This window comes from Lonchura striata, chromosome 4, assembly GCF_046129695.1.
Source record: "Lonchura striata isolate bLonStr1 chromosome 4, bLonStr1.mat, whole genome shotgun sequence".
NCBI lineage: Eukaryota > Metazoa > Chordata > Aves > Passeriformes > Estrildidae > Lonchura > Lonchura striata.
The window spans coordinates 41196965-41216776 of NC_134606.1; the positions used below are offsets into that span (position 1 = coordinate 41196965).

Consider the following 19812-nt stretch of genomic DNA (forward strand, 5'->3'; position numbering starts at 1 on the left):
TCAGCCATCATAAAGCCATGTGGTAATCCCACATTTTCAGAATCCCAAGCAATAATATTGAGAAGCAGCTTTGGAGCTACAAATTACAAACAGATTGAAACCCAAGGCTAATATATGCCAGTGACAGTAAAACCTCTGTACATGCTTGGTCACATATTGCTCTGCACCTAAATTTATGAGTATTGTTGGAAGTTGATTGTGTCATTGTAGTGAGCATGCAGAAGTAATATTTTGAACAAGGACATGGGAAAATACCAGTCCATGGGAAATGGACGGTATAATGATCATTCTCACCATTGAGAAGACATCCTCTCAGTTTAATGTTTCATTCATACATAAAAACTATTCATAGCATAGATACTTACTCCATTTACCTCCAGAAAGCTGGAGAAATCATCTGACCTTTTAAAAATCTGAACCTGTTGCAAAAGCTGATGAGCATCAGAGACTTGACTTCTTTTGGTATCCCAACAGATAAAATTAGTTCATGAGCACTGAATCTCATAGAGAATGGAAGTTCTTACAGTGGTTTTCCATGCTAATCAACACTATAAATTGCTTTATGACCTTACACAGCATTCAGGATAGTGTTCACATAAGCTTTGCAAAGATGCTTCCTACCACAGCAGAACTTACTGCTAAACTCCTTAATCCAGGGAAGACAGCTTCTCATAACACTCCACATTGCAGGAGTGAATCTCTTCTTGTCTGGAATGGTTTATGTATTTTCTTTTTCACATCCTTTCTACAAGGCTTTGAGGCCAAGAGCTTTTTGAACAAGCAGGAAAGCTGCAATGACTACACCAGTGCTAATCCTGCTTTTGGGCTGGGGACCAAGGCTGTCAGGGCCAAAGCAGGGGAGGGGGAAAGGACAGTGTCACCTCCTTCCACCCCTTGGAGCTGGGAAGCCCCGTTCCAGGCTGCTCAGTGGAGCACACACAATTTGGCCAGCTGTCAGTGTAGGGAGATGTATGATGGAAAGAGTCTGCTTTGCTGCTCCCTCCACAGTAAAGGGAAACAAGGGAGAAATATCTTTTTTTCTTCTTCAAAAGGCTATTTCCCTTTTGAACCTTACAGCAGCATCAGAAGGCATGCAGGCATAAGTTCCACTTGCCCCATTGCCACTGGTCACAGGCACAGCAGCTGTACGCCAAACTGGCAGTGTAACAGGTTTTGCTTTTAAAAGTGAAAAAGCTTCAGAAACCTTCTTTTAAAAATATTTTCATGATAAGGATTTTGTTTAAAAATTATTATGTTATTGTAGTGCATTTTATTTATTTGTTTTATAATTTTTTCAGGTCTTCTGTCTCTGGGAAAATAGAGTAAAATTTAAGTTATAGTGAGTAAGAGTTTAAACACCTATCAGTCCCTATTATATTTTCCATTAAATTAATCAATAAAAGAAAAAGCATCAAGCAAATGTCAAAGTAATTTATTTTATGACAATAATAGATAAAAGAAAAATTGTTTCAGAAATTATAATATAGAGTACAAGCACTTAGCAACATTAAAAATAAATTAAGTTCAAGGAATAGATAGAATTGCATGAGACAAGACAATAATTCCTTTATTCAGAAATATGCAAAAGACAGAAAGTTTTTGTTTTGTCCAATTACCCATTGCAGACATTTTAACTATACTTTAAAAAACCACATCAGAAATACGATGTAAGATTGAAAGGATTTCTGTGATTTGAAACCTCAGCTCTCCTATCCTTACCATTATGATCTTTCCACAACAGGAATTTCTTTTAGGCTTACCATCTACCTATTTGACACCCATAATTTTTTATTTTAATTTTTTTTTTTAATCAAGAAACAGCTTGCTCAAGTTAGCATGGAAATATACAGAGTTGTGCTCAACAGAAGTTTATTTTTAGTTCTGAAAAACCACTTCAGATGTTCAGTCCCAGAACTAGTTCACAGCACAGATATTTTTACTTTCACCTCTGCAGTGGCATACCTTCCCAGAGATTGGTTGTGAGTGTGGTGTTAATGGCGAGCTTTTACAATAGGAAAAAAAAAACAAAAACGTAAGAGAAAGCTAAACAATTCTTATGAGGCACTTAATTTCACACTTTGGAATAGAAATACATCTACTTCATAGTAAATATGCAGAAAAAAACATTCTGCTAACTGCACAATTGCTATCAATATGGGGTTTAATAGACTTTGTGACATTAAAGACAACCTAAACAATGCTTGCAGGTCTTTTCTGAAACTTCATTTGTGTTGCACTGTTATCTTATACATATTGACTGCTAGTCATTATTGTGGTCTGTGGAGTTGCCATTTAACCTGAGGCTGACCTTGCTCCTTGCTAATTGCATTGCCCTTTATGAGACACACGCACGGAGGTGATGTGCACACGTGGCTGGGTTCTGAACAATTCCAAACTTCTGGCTTCCTTTCACTAAAGGGACACATACACAGCACAAGGAATGAGGGAATGCATGAAGGGCTCCAGAAGAAAGATGAGCTCCTGGGGTCTCAAGGGCAGTTCAAAAATGATTGTTAACAACAAGAACCTAACCTTAATCTTGGAAATGTCACTAGCATAAGTCTGAACAAGTGACAAAGAAAAACACGGGCAGAAAGATGATTTATGCCACAGCTAGGAATATGTGGGGCAATGACAGGGATGCATGCTCTCTCCTAAATCCTAGCTGCACCTGACCTATCAGTACCAGCTGTAGCTACTGTGAAAATAACATTAATGCCTTGCAGTTAAATTAAGCAGATCTTCTGATGCGATAAAATGAATTCATTTTCTATAACTAAAACTATAAAAATGTCCTTGCTGATAGTATCTGACGTAAATAAGAGCACAGAAAGGCATTTTCGGCAGGAGAACCCTCACAAACATTTGCCTTTATTCTGCTGGGCTCCCTGTGGTTTTAGTGGCACTAACAAAATAGGACCTTAATTTTAGAGGTTGGTCAGCTGTAGCAAATAAACGTCAAAGGCAATGAAATGAGTTTACACAAAACACACAAGGCCTTTAGAAAAAGCTAAAGAAACATAAAGAGATCAGAAACTTATCTCCTCAAATGTGCATCCAGAATCATCGAATTCTTACTGATGTTTTCATACTAGAATGGCAGCAATAGTTCAGATTTTCTTCACAGTAAGAAGCATTCAGTTATTTGAGGCAGTTAAGAAAAATCGCAAATCACACCAGCACTCCAAGCACTACTGGTGAACAAGATAGCAGATTGCAATATTGCTTCTTCACTTGCTTCTTGCAGCACTGCACATAAAAGTCTGTAGCAAAAATGTTATGCTTCAGAATGGAATTTTCTCCATTCATCATTTGATTATTTTATAATGTTATTAATTATCGCTCATCTCAATTCAGTGCCTCATTACATGAACAGACAATTCGGTATTATTGACAAATGATTGTGTGATACATATGAATAATCAATTACAATAATACTCCATGAAATGACAGTGAGGTGAAATGGATTGAAAATACCACCCTTCATGGGCTCCTGCAAACTTTTCCTCTTGAATGTCAACCATGAAAGACAACCCAGCAGTAAGCAATCCATCGGTCAGACAGACCTGTGGCACACACTTTTAACTTCCTGTGTACGAACCAGTCCCCAGGTGATTCTATCTACACTGCTTTTGGATTACATCCTTTAAATGGCAGATAGCATTGCCTGACAGGAAATTCCCACCTCAAGATTTTAGCCAACAAATCCCCAGAAACATATCCATGTTTTACTGTATCCATTTTATTAATTCATTTACTAGTAATTCACTTAATATACCTATCAATTACTATTGATCACTACAAGCACTGGTGAGCTAATAAAATACTGGATACCAACTAATCACACTTTTTCTTTAAAGGAAATAACTTACTGTACATTCTATGTGACAATACTTGCTTCATATTTGTAATTGAAGGAGCTACTCCAGTATGTGACTTCAGTGCCCAGTAAAATCCTGGAAAAGATTATTTTGGGAAGTATTGATAAACATCTGTAGCACAAGGCAGTCATTGGTGACAGCCAGAATGACTTCATAATGGGGAAGTCTTCCTTATGATGAAGGTGATGATTACCTAGGTGATAAAGGGAAGCCAATTGATGTAATCTTTTACTTAACAAAAGTTTTGATACTGTCTCTCCCAGGATGCTTCTGGACAAAACATCCAGCATTCAGCTGGATAAAGATATCATATAGATGAGCAACTGGCTCAGGGATCAGGCACAAAGAGTTACAGTGAATGGGGAGACATCAGGCTTGTCACTAGTGGGGTTCTGCATGGCTCCACCCTAAGCTCGGTTCTCTTCAACATGTTAATTAACAACTTGGACATAGGACTTGAAGAAATACTAAGTTTGTTGAGGACACTAAAGTGGGAGGAGCTGTTAACTCCCTTGAGGACAGAGAGTCCTGCAAAGAGACATTGAAAAATTAGAGATGGGGAGTCACCAACTGTATGAAGCTTAACAAGGGCAAGTGCTGAATTCTGTACCTGGGATAGGACAACCGTGTTTGTGTGCATAGACAATGAAAGGTAAATCAACATGCTGGAAAGCAGTGCAGTAAAGAGGGACGTGGGGATCCTGGTCAATGAAGTTGAGCACAAGTCATTGTGCCCTGGCAGCCAGGAGGGCCAACCATGTCCTAGGGGGTATCAGGCACAAGGGAAGGATTGTCCTGCTCTGCTCTGCGCTGGGGCGGCCTCACCTTGAGTGCTGGGGGCAGCTCTGGGTGACACAATATAAAAAAAAATATTATTAGAGCGTGTCCAAAGGAGGGCTATGAGGATGGTGAAGGGCCCTGAGGAGAAGCCATATGAGGAGTGGCTGGGGTCACTTGATCTGTTCAGCCTGGAGGAGACTGAGGGGAGATCTCACTGCAGTCACAACTTCCTGGTGAGGGGAAGAGGAGGAGGAGGCACTGATTTTCTCTTTCTGTGACCAGTAACAGAACCCAATGGAATGGCCTGAAGCTGAGTCAGGGGGGGTTAAGGTTGGATACCAAGTAAAGGTTCTTCACCCAGAGGGTGACTGGGCTCTGGAACAGCTTCCCAGAGAAGGAATCAACCTGACAGAGTTCAAGAAGGGATAGGACAGTACTCTCAGGGCACAAGGTGTGACACATGGGGTACCCTGCATAGGGCCCAGAGTTGGACTCAGTCTTTATGGGTCCCTTTCAATGCAGAATATTCTATGATTCTGTCATGATGTATATTCCATGGCCCACATAGCTCACTCTGTGCCCTGGCAGGGGATGATTTATTTTACAGGGAACTGGAAAAATACATGGTTTGATATGGATTCACTTTGCAAATGCTTGCCAAACAAAATAATATTAATAATGGAAGGGGAAAATACTGGCAATTTATTAAATCCTGACACACCATTTTCAAGCAGGCTTAGTCCTAGGAATGCCATTATATTAAATATAGATATTGATGCTTTTGCATGTTAAATTATAAATGGATAAATATATCATTTTAAAAGCTACAACTTCTTCCTTTGCTTTTCTGCAAAGTCTTATGAGGAATTTGGATCCAAGTAAGGAACTATGAGGTTATTTTAAGAATAATTTTTTAGATATTAGAAAGAAGTAATATTAAAGGAAAGAATACATGCAATGGATTCTCCTCTGATAATAAATCAGAAGAACTACAATGGAAAGCCAATATAGATGAGGGGGAAGACCAGGCACTTGAAATCAGTCTGAAGTCAGACAACTTCCAGAAATGTTAAGATTGGGAGAAGACAAATAGCTGTATCACTATTTTATGCCACTGAATCTATGATTAATAGTGAATGAAATATTTTTTATTACTGCTCGTGTGCATTACAGCAGTGCTTTAAGGCACTGTACAACATATAGCAAGATAATATTTTTTGCCCCAGCCACATCTATCTAAACAAAAGACCCTTGGCACAACAGAAAGCCACCTTATTGTCCTCTGTCATGTGGTGCAGAAGAATGGAAGAAAATAGAGGAAATAATCTACCAAATTTCCAGTGGAGACCTGGGGAAGGGACACTGGCCTCTGCTTACTGGGTATTGTTTATCTCCAGAGCGTCACTTACCTTGTGCAGACTTGGGCTGTGCACAGAGCCGTGCCTCTGCCAGGGCCCGTGTGCACTCAGCCAACAGCAGTCCTCCTACTGCTTGGTCAGAGAAGAAATAAATCCATTGGTTGAACTCTCACAGCAGGAACTGGCAAAAAGACTGGATTAAAGGAGAGCACGATGGTTGTGTGCAGGTATGAGGTCAATGTGGACCTCAACCTGGTCTATTTCATAAAGGTTTGGTTTTTATTTTCACCTGAGAAATGAAAACTGTTGAAAGATTAAATGCTGTCCTATCTTTTCAACTGGAATCTCCTTTCAGACAAAATAATTTATTCCAATTGTCAAAGCTCATCAGACTCTCAGTGTGAGTCTTGCATAAATGGGTTTATTCCTGGGTTTATTCCTGGCTGTTTCATTTGCACACTCCATGAAATTTTTTTCAACCTATTTAATTTCATCTAAACTTTCTTCACAGACACTAGCAAACTTGCTGCAAGAGCACTGTAATGTAAAATACCTATCTCTTCTTTATGTTCCTGTGGGGAAAAAAAATAGGGTAAATCACAATATATTTTAATAATTAGTATGCTTAGAAAAATATCCATTTTAAAATGCTGTTCCTGAAATAGGAAGAATATAAAGGCATAGGAAAAATAAAGCAATAGAGCCATGCTTATCTGTAACAGATAATAAAGTACTGACAGCTTGGATATGCACTTGCTGTTTAAAATCTCCCATGGTAAAATTTGTAACATTTGGTATTCTAAACTAGTGTAGAATACTCCCATGAACTTGCAGAGCCTGGGAATATTATTATGGCACCAGCATTGTTATTTTTCTCAAGAAAGTGCTTCTTTGTTACAAGAGAGCTCATCAAGTGTTGAATGTGATGAACATGTTGTTGCAATGGCACAGGGCCTGGGAAACAGCTGCGTTTTCCTCTGGCCGATTTGCTTTGAATGCAGCTTTGAATACAAGGCAGGTCCTATGCAGGGAGGGGTCTTGTCCTTCTCCAGCCTTCTTTGGGGTAGCCAAAATTACTTCAGCTGCAGCATATCCTCCAAAATCTCCTTGGCTTAAAGACCACAGCAAGATAAGAGCTGTAAAGTCCAGAGAAAATGAACAAGGCCACTGCGATCCTGTCCTGCCATCATGTACATTTGGTTTTATTATTGTAAGAATTATGTATTTAAGAAGCTTCTAACTTGGGGAAACAACTAGAAAACATGAAGAATTACTAAATAAAGTCTAAAGTTTAATTCCACAAAGTAGATGACATCTCATGGTGGATGCTGTATATCATTTGTATTTGCTTGTAAAAAGATTACTTCTGTAATAGTCTGGTCCTGAAGCACACCCAGAAGGGGAATGGAAGCCAGGCTGTCTCAGAAGCTGACACAATCAGACAAATATTTTAAAAAGCCTACAAAGATTTTACGCCCTCCAGTAGGCTGAGGCTAAACAGGATTTGTCAGAAGCAGGAGCAGGTAGCAAGACAGGCATTGTCAACAGCAGAAGCTGATGCTGGAGTGGTACTGATCAGAACTATTACTCTTTACAGTCAGTTCCTGTCAGTTTAATGCTTTTGAAATAGCCAGTCTCCAAATTAATGTTTTCCAGTGAGTTTGTCTTCGAGAGTCAAAGAAACAAACAAATTAATCTGGAAGAATGAGCCTGCCTGAGACACTGATAAATCTGTTATGACAATGTAAGGCTTATTAAACACTAAGAAAAATTATTTCCCTAGCCTCTGGATCAAATTCAAGTTTTAAGGTTAATAGAAGAAATCAACATTTTAAAAAATGTCACATGACTACTTTTTTTTTTGTATTCTGCTTTTCACAGGAAATTCATAAACTTAACTAAAAATAAAAGGCATGTAGTGAAAATTTATCCAAATATCAGAATATTTTGAGTTATAGGTACATAACTGAAGTGGCATAACAAACATAAGGTTAAAATTAAAGAAACAAGTATGTCCCAGGTCTTCTCATATATTACCATTTAAGTGCTCTTGAACATCAGCACTGGCTTGCCTTCATGAACTCTGATAGAGCCACACACTATCTTTGCTCTGACTGCACAGAGATGAAAGGTAGGATATCTAAAGCCTATTGCCAAGGAAATAACTCAGGCTAGATAAAAGGAGTGCTTTGCAGAACAGAAAAGCTAAACAGTACTATTGATTATCATGATGTATGCTACAGGAAAAGGTGGAAGCACAGGGGCTGCCTACACACAGACTTTCCTCTCAGAAGCAGCCACAGTTTTAGCAGAGATTTGTCTTTTTTTTTGCAGTTTATGCTGCTAGAGAAGGTTTCCTCTGAGCTGAAAGGATTTTGCAGGGGGCAACGGGTACAACAGCTTGACCTGCTATACTCAGGAGGGTTCCTTGGCCCAAAAACCTCTTGAGTTTGCTTCTTCAAGTAAAAAAATAATTCCCACTGTGAATATTCGTAGAAAGAAACAGACTGACACAGATATATATGATGAAAACCCCCACACTTCCCACTGCCGCAGCCTGAAGAACTCATCAGGTGGAAAATAGTTATACAATACCTTATTCTTTATGCTCTACAATCCTCATATTTCTTTCTGTCAAAGCACATTATGTGGCCTAAGTAACTACCTGAAGGGACAAAAATCCTTAGTAACAAGATGTTACTCCACGTTGCCTTATTGGTTGGTCTCTGTCACAGTAAACCTTATTTTCATGCAATAAGATGAAAGGCCATTAATTTTCTTGTACTGAAAGATATGTGCCTAATGTACCTGCTGCCTCTGTGTGACAGCTAATGGTGCCAGGTAGCTTTGGATTTATCTCAATACTCAAAAGATGAGTTGACTAACAAATTTGAAGGCCCTTCAAACACCACCCTTCTAGGAAGGATTCACTGGATGCTGGTCTCCAGAACCTGACAGGCACTGACATGTTGAGAGGCACTCCCATGCTGAAAAGCAATCGGTGCCCCTCAAAATTAGGGTTGACCTGCATGGACAACCAGGAAGCCAAAAATACTTTTACAGTCTCATTCTTGTTATTCTCAATACATTTTTTAGCCTCATTTTTCATTCAAAAGATTGTGATCTAATATCCACTGTTAGAGGTAGGGACTTGAGACAGAATGGCTCATAAGAGGGATAGTCTTATGGCCTAGACTCAGGAGGAAACCTCATTCATGATCAGGTGGGTGAATCCAACTCATTCATTTACACGTGCATTGGTTCAGGAAAAAAGCAAACTGGCATTTTTTTGTCACTGCCACCAAATGCTCCTGTCAGTGCACAAATTTAAAAATGTCGCAAATCCTGTAGGTGATCAAGAGCTGTGGAGAGGATATTTTACGGTCCCAGCAGCTGTAGGAAGGATCTCTCTGTGCTAGCACACCATGCGTCACCCAGCACACACCTACAGTTCACAGGCACGGGCTGGTGAACACCCACACCAGCTCACTTTAAACCAACAGCTTGAGCACAACAGCCGAGGCAGCACAAAGCTTTGTGGGGGTGAACTCCAAGGATATTTCTTCCTGCCCTAACCAGCAGGTAGGCTTCCTAGCCACAGTTCACTGTCACCATGGTGATGTTTCCAGCCCTCCCCAAAACAGCCAGTTTAAGGCTAATTTGGATAAGCCTGCAATAGCTGCAGAAATTTTAGTGACTGCAGCACAGACATACTTGTAGCAATAAAGGGCTTTCAGAAGGATTTCAAAATAGCCAGGTAATTTTAAATGTATGCTGACACTATTCCCACTGATGGAAGGAGGACAGGTGCAGGGGGAGTACAGGGGTGGGCAACTTTCTTGAGTAAGACAAATGCAAGGGAGTGCTGCAAGATCTGGGAGAGCCTAGATTGCCTGTGACTGATTTGATACAATAGCACAGACAAAATCACAATGATGAGAAATTTATGTCCTCAAATTTTTCTTTATATTCTACTGTTTACTTAGGTGCAAAGCTTCATATGAAAATAATTAATTTCCTTATCTTTTGGGCACCAGAGATGAGCTTAATTTTCCTAGTTTTTTATTAATTCCTTATAGAATATAAAAAGAAGGTAATTTATTTATATACAAAACAAATTTCTAGACACAAATTAAACAGTTGACAGAAATAAAACCATTAAATTTATCTGTATCTGAATTTCTTTCCCCATTACCTTCTCTAATCCTGGAATTAGTACATGAAAGCATCAAGTAACAGTGTCCTCTCATTCCTGTGTCTGCTACACACCTCATTTGTACTCATTGCAGCACTACTATATCTCAATATACTGAAAAATCACTTGATTCTGCATGTATTCAAGTTGCACTCCCTTGGAAATAAATAATTCAATGCTATCTATTCTATAAACACTCCCATCACAATCCCCCAGTAACCATAAGGATAACCTGCTTTAATTGAAGCAGAGACCATGGTCTGTCTTATATGGTCTGCTAAGAGATTCCCTTAACAGCTATAACAGACTGCTTAAGTAAGGTATTGTCTCTCTTCAGAGTAATATATTTTTAAATAAAGATTACTTGTAAGTGTATTTCCTTTAGAAGATTATACAGCCAGATCAATCACTGTGGTCATGCCCAATGACACTAACCCAGAAGGCAGTATTGCTGCTTTCTCTTTAATGGGGAATAGGGCAGAAAAGACATCTTCCTTTCCCCTGTTAACAAGTCCAAATTATTCTGAAAACTTTTAAGAATGAAAGCTACTTGGCAGTGCTTCCAAGTGGTCAATCTTCTCTACACTGCACTTACAAAAATAAACTCCTTTCCTCAAAAGATGAACTGCTCACACACACAGTCTTGAAATTAAGAGAAGAAAAGAGGAGGTGCCATTACACACTGAAGGGCTGCTCCTAAAACCAGGTGTCAAACAGGCGTTGTGTGCTACAGGTAATGAATGCATAACAGCTGACACACTTCTCAAATTGCATCCTTACTTATTGCCTACCTTAAATTTGTAGATGCAGTAGAGAAATGAATTAAATAAGATTCATGGAAATTCCTGATGCAGTGTTTGAATGTGTTCCAAAATGCTGAAAAAAAATTGTAGAAAGATATCTAAAGGGTGATGATACTACAAAAGTACAGAATTAGCTACTTGAATATTACCCCTCAATGTCTAAGGACCAAGAAAATACCAAGGTCTTTCTTAAGGGTAGAAAAAAAATTTGTGACTCTCCTACCAGTCAACAGCAGAACTTGAAGTAAATGTCAGCTGAAACACAGATGGACTCTCCCACAAAACCAGATTTTGGTGTCATGTGGTTTGTTTAGACATCAGGACTAGTAATCAAGTTACTAAGCTGCACTCCATGAACCTCATCTTTGCTACTACTTGAATGTCTTCATGTCTATACTTTAAAATTTTAACTGCAGGGAAAATTTCTACAGCAGCACATTGATTTTCTGCCCATTTATTTTTAAATGTTTTTTTTTCTTTTATATTATAATTAGCCATTAGGATCCTATTTTGCCTATGAAGTTTTATATTTGCACCTTATTCTGGAAATCAGTCAACAGGCTAAATTTTACAACTAGAGGGTGCTGGTGGACCATAATGTGAGATGGTATGCAAAACCCTTGATGACCTTTAGTAGAAAGAAGAAAAAGAAAAAAAAATAATTATTACTGCTCAGTAGGACAAGCTAATATATTCCAATGTAATACAAATACTTCAATATTATCTAGTGTAAGTAAGAAGAAAATTAATACTTTATAGCTGATGCTTGGTTTAATTTTAAATGTAATTTCAAATTTGCTGTTAAACTTCTCTTCTGGCCTTAGTTTTTGTGCTGTAATGAATAAAAAACCTTTATCTGAACAATATACATTCCTTTTGCTTCCCTTTGTGTGAGTTGGAAAGCAATTACAGTGTATTATTGATTGTTTTGTGATAAAACACAAAAGCCATCAAGTAAGCAGGAAAGCAAGAAGGAACAAAGATTAATTTAACAATAAAGTCTATAATTGAGATTTTACAGATAGAATGTGGACATTAATTACAGATAAATCATTTAATAAGAGTTCTAACAAGAAAGTTATCTTCCAAAATTCATATAATTTCCAACACAATGTAATTATTTTTTTTCTTTCCAGTACTGTAAGAAAAGATACAAGTATGAGAATAAATAATGTATATAAATATACCATTCTGTATGTATAAAAGCTCCCCCTCCCATCCTTTCTCTCTTTCTTTTATCCTTATTGCTTCTTATATAGTCTCTGTCAATTCTGCAATTACCTTCAACTAATAGAAATATTAAAACTTTGAACTAGACCTTAAAGATATAATTTCCCTCAGCCCTTGTGCAACACAGCTCAATAACATCTGTAATTTGCCTTCCATTTCTTCAGATCAGAAAGAAACCCAAAGGACAAACTGTGGTCACTTGCTCGAGTGGCTGCCTGAAACCCCCATGAGACAGTGGCCAGGAAGCTGGTGGAGTGTGTGTGACCATACTGTGAAGAGCAGATCTCTTCAACCCAAACACGAGTTGCTGCAGCCAGCCTGCTGATCACAAGGTGGCAGTGGCTTCAAAAAGCTCTGGGTGTGCAGGTTCACCACTTGTCCAGTGAAACCAGTGTGGTATGCCATTCCTCTTCTTATATCCCCACTTTCGACCTTTTGGTTGTGCAGGATCGCTGTATGTGGACAACATTCTCCTTGTGGACAACTCCCAAGTGATCCAACAGACCCCTTGTGTCCTGCATTAGCTCAGCACATCCTGGACATGCCAGAAATGTAGCACAAGTGGGATTGTTTGTTTCCCCCAGTATGGAAGGTTTCATGTATTTAAACCAGTCCTTTCCAAGCCTATGAGGGGCCAGCAGTCCAGATTTCCTTTTATGAATTCCCTTATTTTTACACTGTAACTAGCTGTGGTGCCCCATCTCCCCAGCAGAGACACTGTCATGGGCTGAGGCCAAGTCCCTGTTCTCAGGAAACACGCTCTACTCACATGCCTACCTACATGCAGCTTTCTTTTGGCCATGTCTTCTCACGACTTGCCCTCATGAAGGGATGTACCCTGGCATCCACAGGAGGCTAAAGCCCCTATGCACACCAAGGAGCTCACATTAAGGTAGTCTCCATGCCATAGATTTTCCTCTGGAAAATGGAAAGAAGTCTCCTGTAAGAACTATTTCATGCAAAGGACCTTTTTCTCCAAAATGAAGCAGCCAGATCAATGAGTTGGTGAGGGCAGCCATTAATTAACACATAGGCACACCAGGGCTCGTGAGAGTCTCAGGCCCTTAGACTTTAGGACACTTTTCACTCCTACTGGTGGCTACGTGCTAGCTAGCACGCAAGCAAGAAAAGGTATCATTATTGGTGAAAATGGGGTTTTGTCTTGACAACTGGTTTGTTTAAAATGAAAGCTTTCAAGGGAATAAACAAAACAAATCAAGTAAGAAGTGTCCAGCGCAACAACAAAAAAAATTGTGACTTACATACTGCAGGCTTGCCAGATGTTACAAAAGCTGAGCCAGAGGACAAACTAATGTAAAAATGTATAACAAACCTGATATTTAGCTGCATCTTGTGATGCCTTTCCAAAACTCCTGATACCTTTAGTCTAGAAAGTGGTCCATTTGTTTTTAATGTACTGTATCTAGTTTGTGCCTAAAGAAACAGCAGTTAAGATTTGCCCCAATGTTTTATTGCCAGCATATTCTAACACACTTAACTATGCCTGCTTCATGGACACAGCTGTTGGGGTTTTTTTCCTAAATGAGCTGATTTTACAAAATTAATAGTTCTCTGATCTTTATTTCTCCACATAGACAAGATCTGCTTACTTGATGCTGCCTTCACTTACAAAGCCTAAATAATAATAATTACACCTAAGCTTTTTCTTTAACAGTACCAGCTGAAATTATACATGAACAAGATGTTTGGTGGGTGTTTCTTTTTCCTCTGGAAATCAGCAGAAAAGCTGTTAAATACTACATATACTAGAATACTGATTTTAATAATACTCAACGTGCACATCAGTTTCATTATCAGAAACACTTTAAATTTCTGTATGTTACTAATAACTGAAGAGCGTTATTCAGCTTTATAATGTAGTAGGCATCGTCCTTCATATATATTCCTAAAGCAGAATGTATGCTGTACATTTATATACAAAGTTGGTCAGAGCACAGACATTGCAGTGTCATGCTTTCATTCAAATTTCAGATGCCATATGTTCAGTACAATCGCATGGCATCAAGATGCAACATATTGCTTTGCAAATGTAAATAATTTCACACAGTGGCCTTCATGACTGGGAAGGAATAATGAAATGGGCTATATTTTACACATACGAAAAAAATAAAGAAAAGATTTATCATAAATATATGGACCAGTATATGACGTTGAAGAACAAGAAGCAAAAAGGAAACAGTGCTCTTGCATAAAGATCGATTCTCTTTGCTGCTGATGGAATGACAGGCTTGGGAGGAGGAGGCTTCTTGTTGTTCTTGGCTTGAGATTTCCCGAGCCCATTGTTGACTTCAATGGGCTTCCCATAACAGTCATAATTTGATAATTCAAAATCCCTTGGCAAGCTTCCAACGATGCTGAAATCATTGGATCTCAGATCAGATTTCGAAGTGCAAACTTTTTTGCATCTGGTCTCACCAACCTATGAAATAAAGAGTGAGGGGAATCATGATTGACTCACCACAACTCATTAGCAAACTTCATGCAGCTGCTAAAGAACACTGCAAACAAACATACAGAAAATTACTTGTTGATAGGGATACATTGCATCAGACTAATTTGTGGAATGGTTATGTTATAAAGTACTTAAGGATGATCAGTCAATCATATCAACTAATCCAAACATTCGTAATTGTGTAATTTTTCATGCACAAGGTGCTTCATGCTCTGCAATCTGCTATAGTTAGACTTCTTCATTTTATGATGATAGAAGGGAAGAGAATATTTTTGTGGGGAGTATTTTTGGATATTGATTCTGTGTTGATGAACCTTCAGACCTGATACTATTCAATACTTGCATTTTTCTAAACTCTGAAACCCATAGTCAGAATTAGCCCTAAAATTCAATGTTTGATGCAATAATTTCAGTTTGTTCTGGTTCTAAAGAGTTATTAGATCAGGATCCTATACCTCATCCTAGGGTGACCATATTGCATTGTACCGATGGAGCTTAGTGCCTTTCTAAAAACAGGCAACACAGATGTGACACTGGTCTCAGCACTGCAGAAGTGTTTAACTGGGAAATCTAAATCCAACAACAGAATTCCTGTGTTTCCTATAGCTCCTTTAGTGCTCTTGGGGATCAAGCAATACTTTTTTCTGTGGGGAAAAAAGGTTCCTACATTCCCTTCCTTGGATTTTATAAAGTTTTTATTTCAGATTCAACACATCTCTAGGAGAACCTACCCCACACTATACAGGGAGCTTGAAGTGATTTAGAGACTGCTTGCAAGGCACTGTGCTTTGTGCCTCTCTCAAACCTATCCCAAACTTTCATTTCAATTGGACTACTCAGGAAAGCAGAGGGGAAAAAAGAAAAAAAAAGAATATAGACAATAAATTTGTTCACATATATAACTTGAGCATTAGTTGAAAAACTGATAGTTTACAAATCAGGCTATACCCATGGGCAACTGACATAAATGTAAGTTTCAAAAGGCTTCCTGGAGCCACTGGTCCACTAAAATTCAGTTATTCCAAAAGCTTCTGTCCCATTTACCCATTAGCCTGTCTCTCCTCCACAATGCCCTCAGGTAGTTTATCCTCAGCTCTCTCCACCTCTGGCTTTCTGCAGTTTTTGGCTGCTAGTTTGGGATATTTGCATGATCATATTTTGTAACTACTAAAATAATAACAGGGTCATAAAATACAGAACTAGGTTTATAGATGAATGAAAAATATTCTGAAGAATATTATTAGCTTCTCTATGACAGTGACAACTCATCCTGCATGGAAAGAACTGAGGCAATCAGGAAGAGACTTAAAGTTTGATTGGGGCTTTTACTCCCATTATTGACAAAGCTGATTCTAATGCAAGGTGGAAGACAGGCATGGCATTATTTCTTCCGAAAAAAGTGGATACACTTTCTCAAATTTGCCAGGGTTCTATTTCTCATGAAAACAGTACATTTTGAAATCGATGCATTAAACAGAGGTACAGGTTTGTCCTGGTTCCAGCCAGGAGAGGGTTAATTTTTGCAGTAGCCAGGAGGAGGCATGGCCAGGGTACAGAGGTTATTCTATATCACCTCATGTCATTGCTAGGGCTGGGGAAAGGGATTCTCTTCTGGAACTAAGACTTTTCTACTGGTCCACAAAACGTGCAGAGGTATTGTCTATTGTCAGAGAATTTGTGTGAATAATTTATTTTCTTACACCTTTTATTGTTAATATTATTGCTGTAACTGCTCATTTTCTTATCTGATTGCCATTTTCAGTAAATTTTTCTTATCTCAAACCATGATCTTTACCTTTTGTGCCTGCACTTGGAGGAAGGAGGTGGAGCAGTGTATGGTTTTAGTGGGAGTACTAAATTGGAGAATACCATTCCTTAACCACCACAAAATCAAGATTCCAGGTTATTAAAAAGAAAAACAAGATAGGTGTTCCCTGGGGACAGGACAAAACTATACATACAAAGTTCTTGCAACTGCCTTCCAGTCCTCAAAGACCTGACAGCTTAAGACAGTGTTCATTACTGGGGTAGCAGGGGCAAACTGTCTAGTAAGGTGGTGACTAAGACATAGATAAACATGATTACATGACCCTGGGTGACACGATGCTATTATTCACTGATCCGAGACATTCCTTCCAATCAGATCATATCCAATGACATAGGTAATAAAGATATAAAACAGACCCTTGTGCAATGAAAAATGAGCTTGCAGGACTGGGGTGCATGTTAACTGAAGAGTCACAGGAATATTAGATTTTTTCCATGGTCAAACTTAGCAAGATTTAGTAAGACCACTACAAGAAATGGAAATGTATATGACATGATAGGCTTTCTTTTGGATTTGAAAACTTGTAGTCTATTCCTCATACTACCAGCAATATGTTGTAAAAATTCAGTAACACTAATTGTAGCTTAAATTCTCTCATTTATAGCACAGAATATTCCTGTTCCAACTGCAGTATCTAGAGTGCTCCCCTAAAGGCTGTTACAATTCGGTTCTCATTCCCATTCAGGACTGAGAGTAGATTCTAGGTCACCTCTGCCTTATAAGCAGAGAACTGTTCACAACATGTTCACACAGAGCTCTGCCTAGTTCCGTGTCAGCTGGAGTACTGATTTATCAGGGTGACACAATTTTCCTTGTATGAGCAACTTGGCCCAAATTTTTCTTTAATAAGTATATATGTTACTTTTGGAAATAATTTCATCTATTTTCCTTGGCTCTATAAATCTGACATTCTCCTATCAGTCAGTTGCTGCATAAACATATTTCTAAAATTTTTCTCCTATATCTCTTCAAGTCTCCAATGTTTCTGTTGTTTTAAACTAAATTCAGTCCAGTTGACCTACAACTTCCCCTAATCCATGTTAGATAATATAAAGTATATATGAGTATCTGCTTTTTATTAATTTTGTCTTAGTTTGTGCTAGAAGCCTAACAATAATCCTAATAATGCCTCCTCCTCACTTTCCACATTTACTGCACAAAAAACTTACCAAAGGCTACAGAAAATATTGCTGTAAAAAAATATTGTAAAACTTGATTTTAGAGTACTAGACTGAAGATGTGTAAAGAAAAGTAAAATGTTAAATGCTATATCATTTTGACTTCATCCTGACACAGAAAATCTTTGATGTCATTTGCCTTATCCTGCCCCAGCATCATTACCTGTGGGTCAGACCCAACCCACAGGATGCTTTCACCAGATTTATGGCTTTTCCCCAGCAGGGAATGGGGAGCAGCTGTTTGGGAAGAGAAGGCTTCTGGGATAGTGTAGGGACACCCTACATTCCCAGGGAGCTGGGCAGTGACTCCTTGTCCCTCCAGCAGGGATTTGGTGGGGGGCAAGGAGACCACAGGAAGGTGATGGCTCCTGGGGCTTGGCCCAAAACACAGACCTAGTTCCCTGTTTCTTCCAAGACTGGACTACCATGTCTAGGTTTGGTAGGATGAACAGAACACCTCTCTTTTGATGAACAGCTCAGAAGTACCTTAAAATGCTTTCTAGAATCCATAAGGCCCCTTGTGATGATCCTTTCTCACCTTTTAAATAATTCAAGCTGACTGGTGCTTGCTGCCAAGCTCAGCACCTGCTGCTGCTCCAGAGCTGCAGCACAGGTGCCTCTGCAGAATGCCTTTGTTTGCAGAATTAGGGGAATAATGTGAGAAGAAAATGGGGAAAGAGATTAAAGAGTAAGTGCTCTCTATGCATGCAGACTGGCTTGGAGGGGCAACTAACTCCCAAACTCTGCCTCTGCTGCTTCTGGTGCTCCTCCTTACTTTCCACATTTACTGGCCCAACTAATTACACTAGATTTTCCTTTAAAAACATCCAGGATGGAGAATTTTTTCCATGACCTTGTTCCTCAGAAACTTATGTACCTTATTTCTAATCTGAATTTATTTGGCTTCAGTGTTCAGACACGAGGCATGACTATAGTTAGTCTGATTAACTGCTGCTACATAGAGATGGTTACAAATCTAACCTTGATTTTGCTTAATTCAGATGATGTAACCAGGCTGACATATGAAGCCAAGAAAAATGTTCTTAAAGAGTTTCTTACCTTTGCATCATTACCTCTATCAACCTAACTGATAATAATTAAAAAAGTTAATATATTCAGTTTGATTAAATCAATAAACATGCAGATCAACTTTAATTTCACTGACCCATTTATTAGCTAACATGGGGCTGAATTATGAGTAATATTAAAGATAATTGATACTTACAAACAATAATTATTAGTCAGAGCCCTGTAAGCTATGCAATGTTCTCCACTGATTGATGTCAGGCTTATAATTATTCATGTTATGCCACTTAGCTTTTAAAAATACTGGCACAAAGTTAGCTTCTCACTGTATTTTGAAACCTCCCAGATTTAAAGGATTTATTAAAAAAATCAACATTAATGTTCCACAGCACTCAACAGACCAGGACTGTAAAAAATTCTAGATGCAACTTAAGCTGAAATCTTGATTGTAAAATGTCTAACTTTAATAGTTACTGTTTAACATTCTCATCAGCTACTGTGACTGAGAGCTATTTCATGCACACATTGAATATATTCGGCTTTTCCCCAGACACAGAGCAGAGTATTTGTTCAATGCTTTTCTCTTTTCAGTTAATTCTTGCAGCACCTCTACCTCTACCTAGTATAGTACCATAACTTGTCTTACAAGGTATTGTATTCTTGCTGTATATGCAAAGTAACTTCCTATTGCCTTCAGTTATGCTAGGCATATATTGCTTTTCTTACTTATAGAATTATTTTATTGAGTTCAGCTTATATTAATTGCTATTGCCTCCCATTTGCCAGTGAGAAGAAAAGAGAAATGCTTGAAGCTGAGTTAGCTTTAAATCTTAGAGTTTGTTTTTTTTTTTAATTGCGCTGATTGTTAGGTTTTGGGGTTTTTCTTAAATTAGTGCAGCTTTACTTCTGGTTTGAGCATTATTAGCTCACCACCACCATTCACACTTTTTATTTAAATTCTTCCATCCAGATTAGACAGTTGTCAAATTTGTGAAATCTGACCTTTCACAGCACCAAAAATATCAGGGACTTGATTCAATTTGTTTTGTGCAAATAGAGT

The 19812-nt window shown here is 38.4% G+C and overlaps 1 protein-coding gene across 2 annotated transcripts in view; it reads right to left on the minus strand.

Annotated features, from left to right (window-relative positions):
* Positions 1–1416: 1416 nt before the first annotated feature.
* GLRB (glycine receptor beta) overlaps positions 1417–19812 on the minus strand; it is a 59777-nt gene continuing 41381 nt past the window's right edge. For both annotated transcript variants that reach the window (XM_021539575.3, XM_021539574.3), the window contains exon 10: positions 1417–14687. In XM_021539575.3, coding sequence (XP_021395250.1) covers positions 14391–14687 — 297 coding nt within the window. In that variant the 3' untranslated portion in view covers positions 1417–14390. The remainder of the gene's footprint in view (positions 14688–19812) is intronic.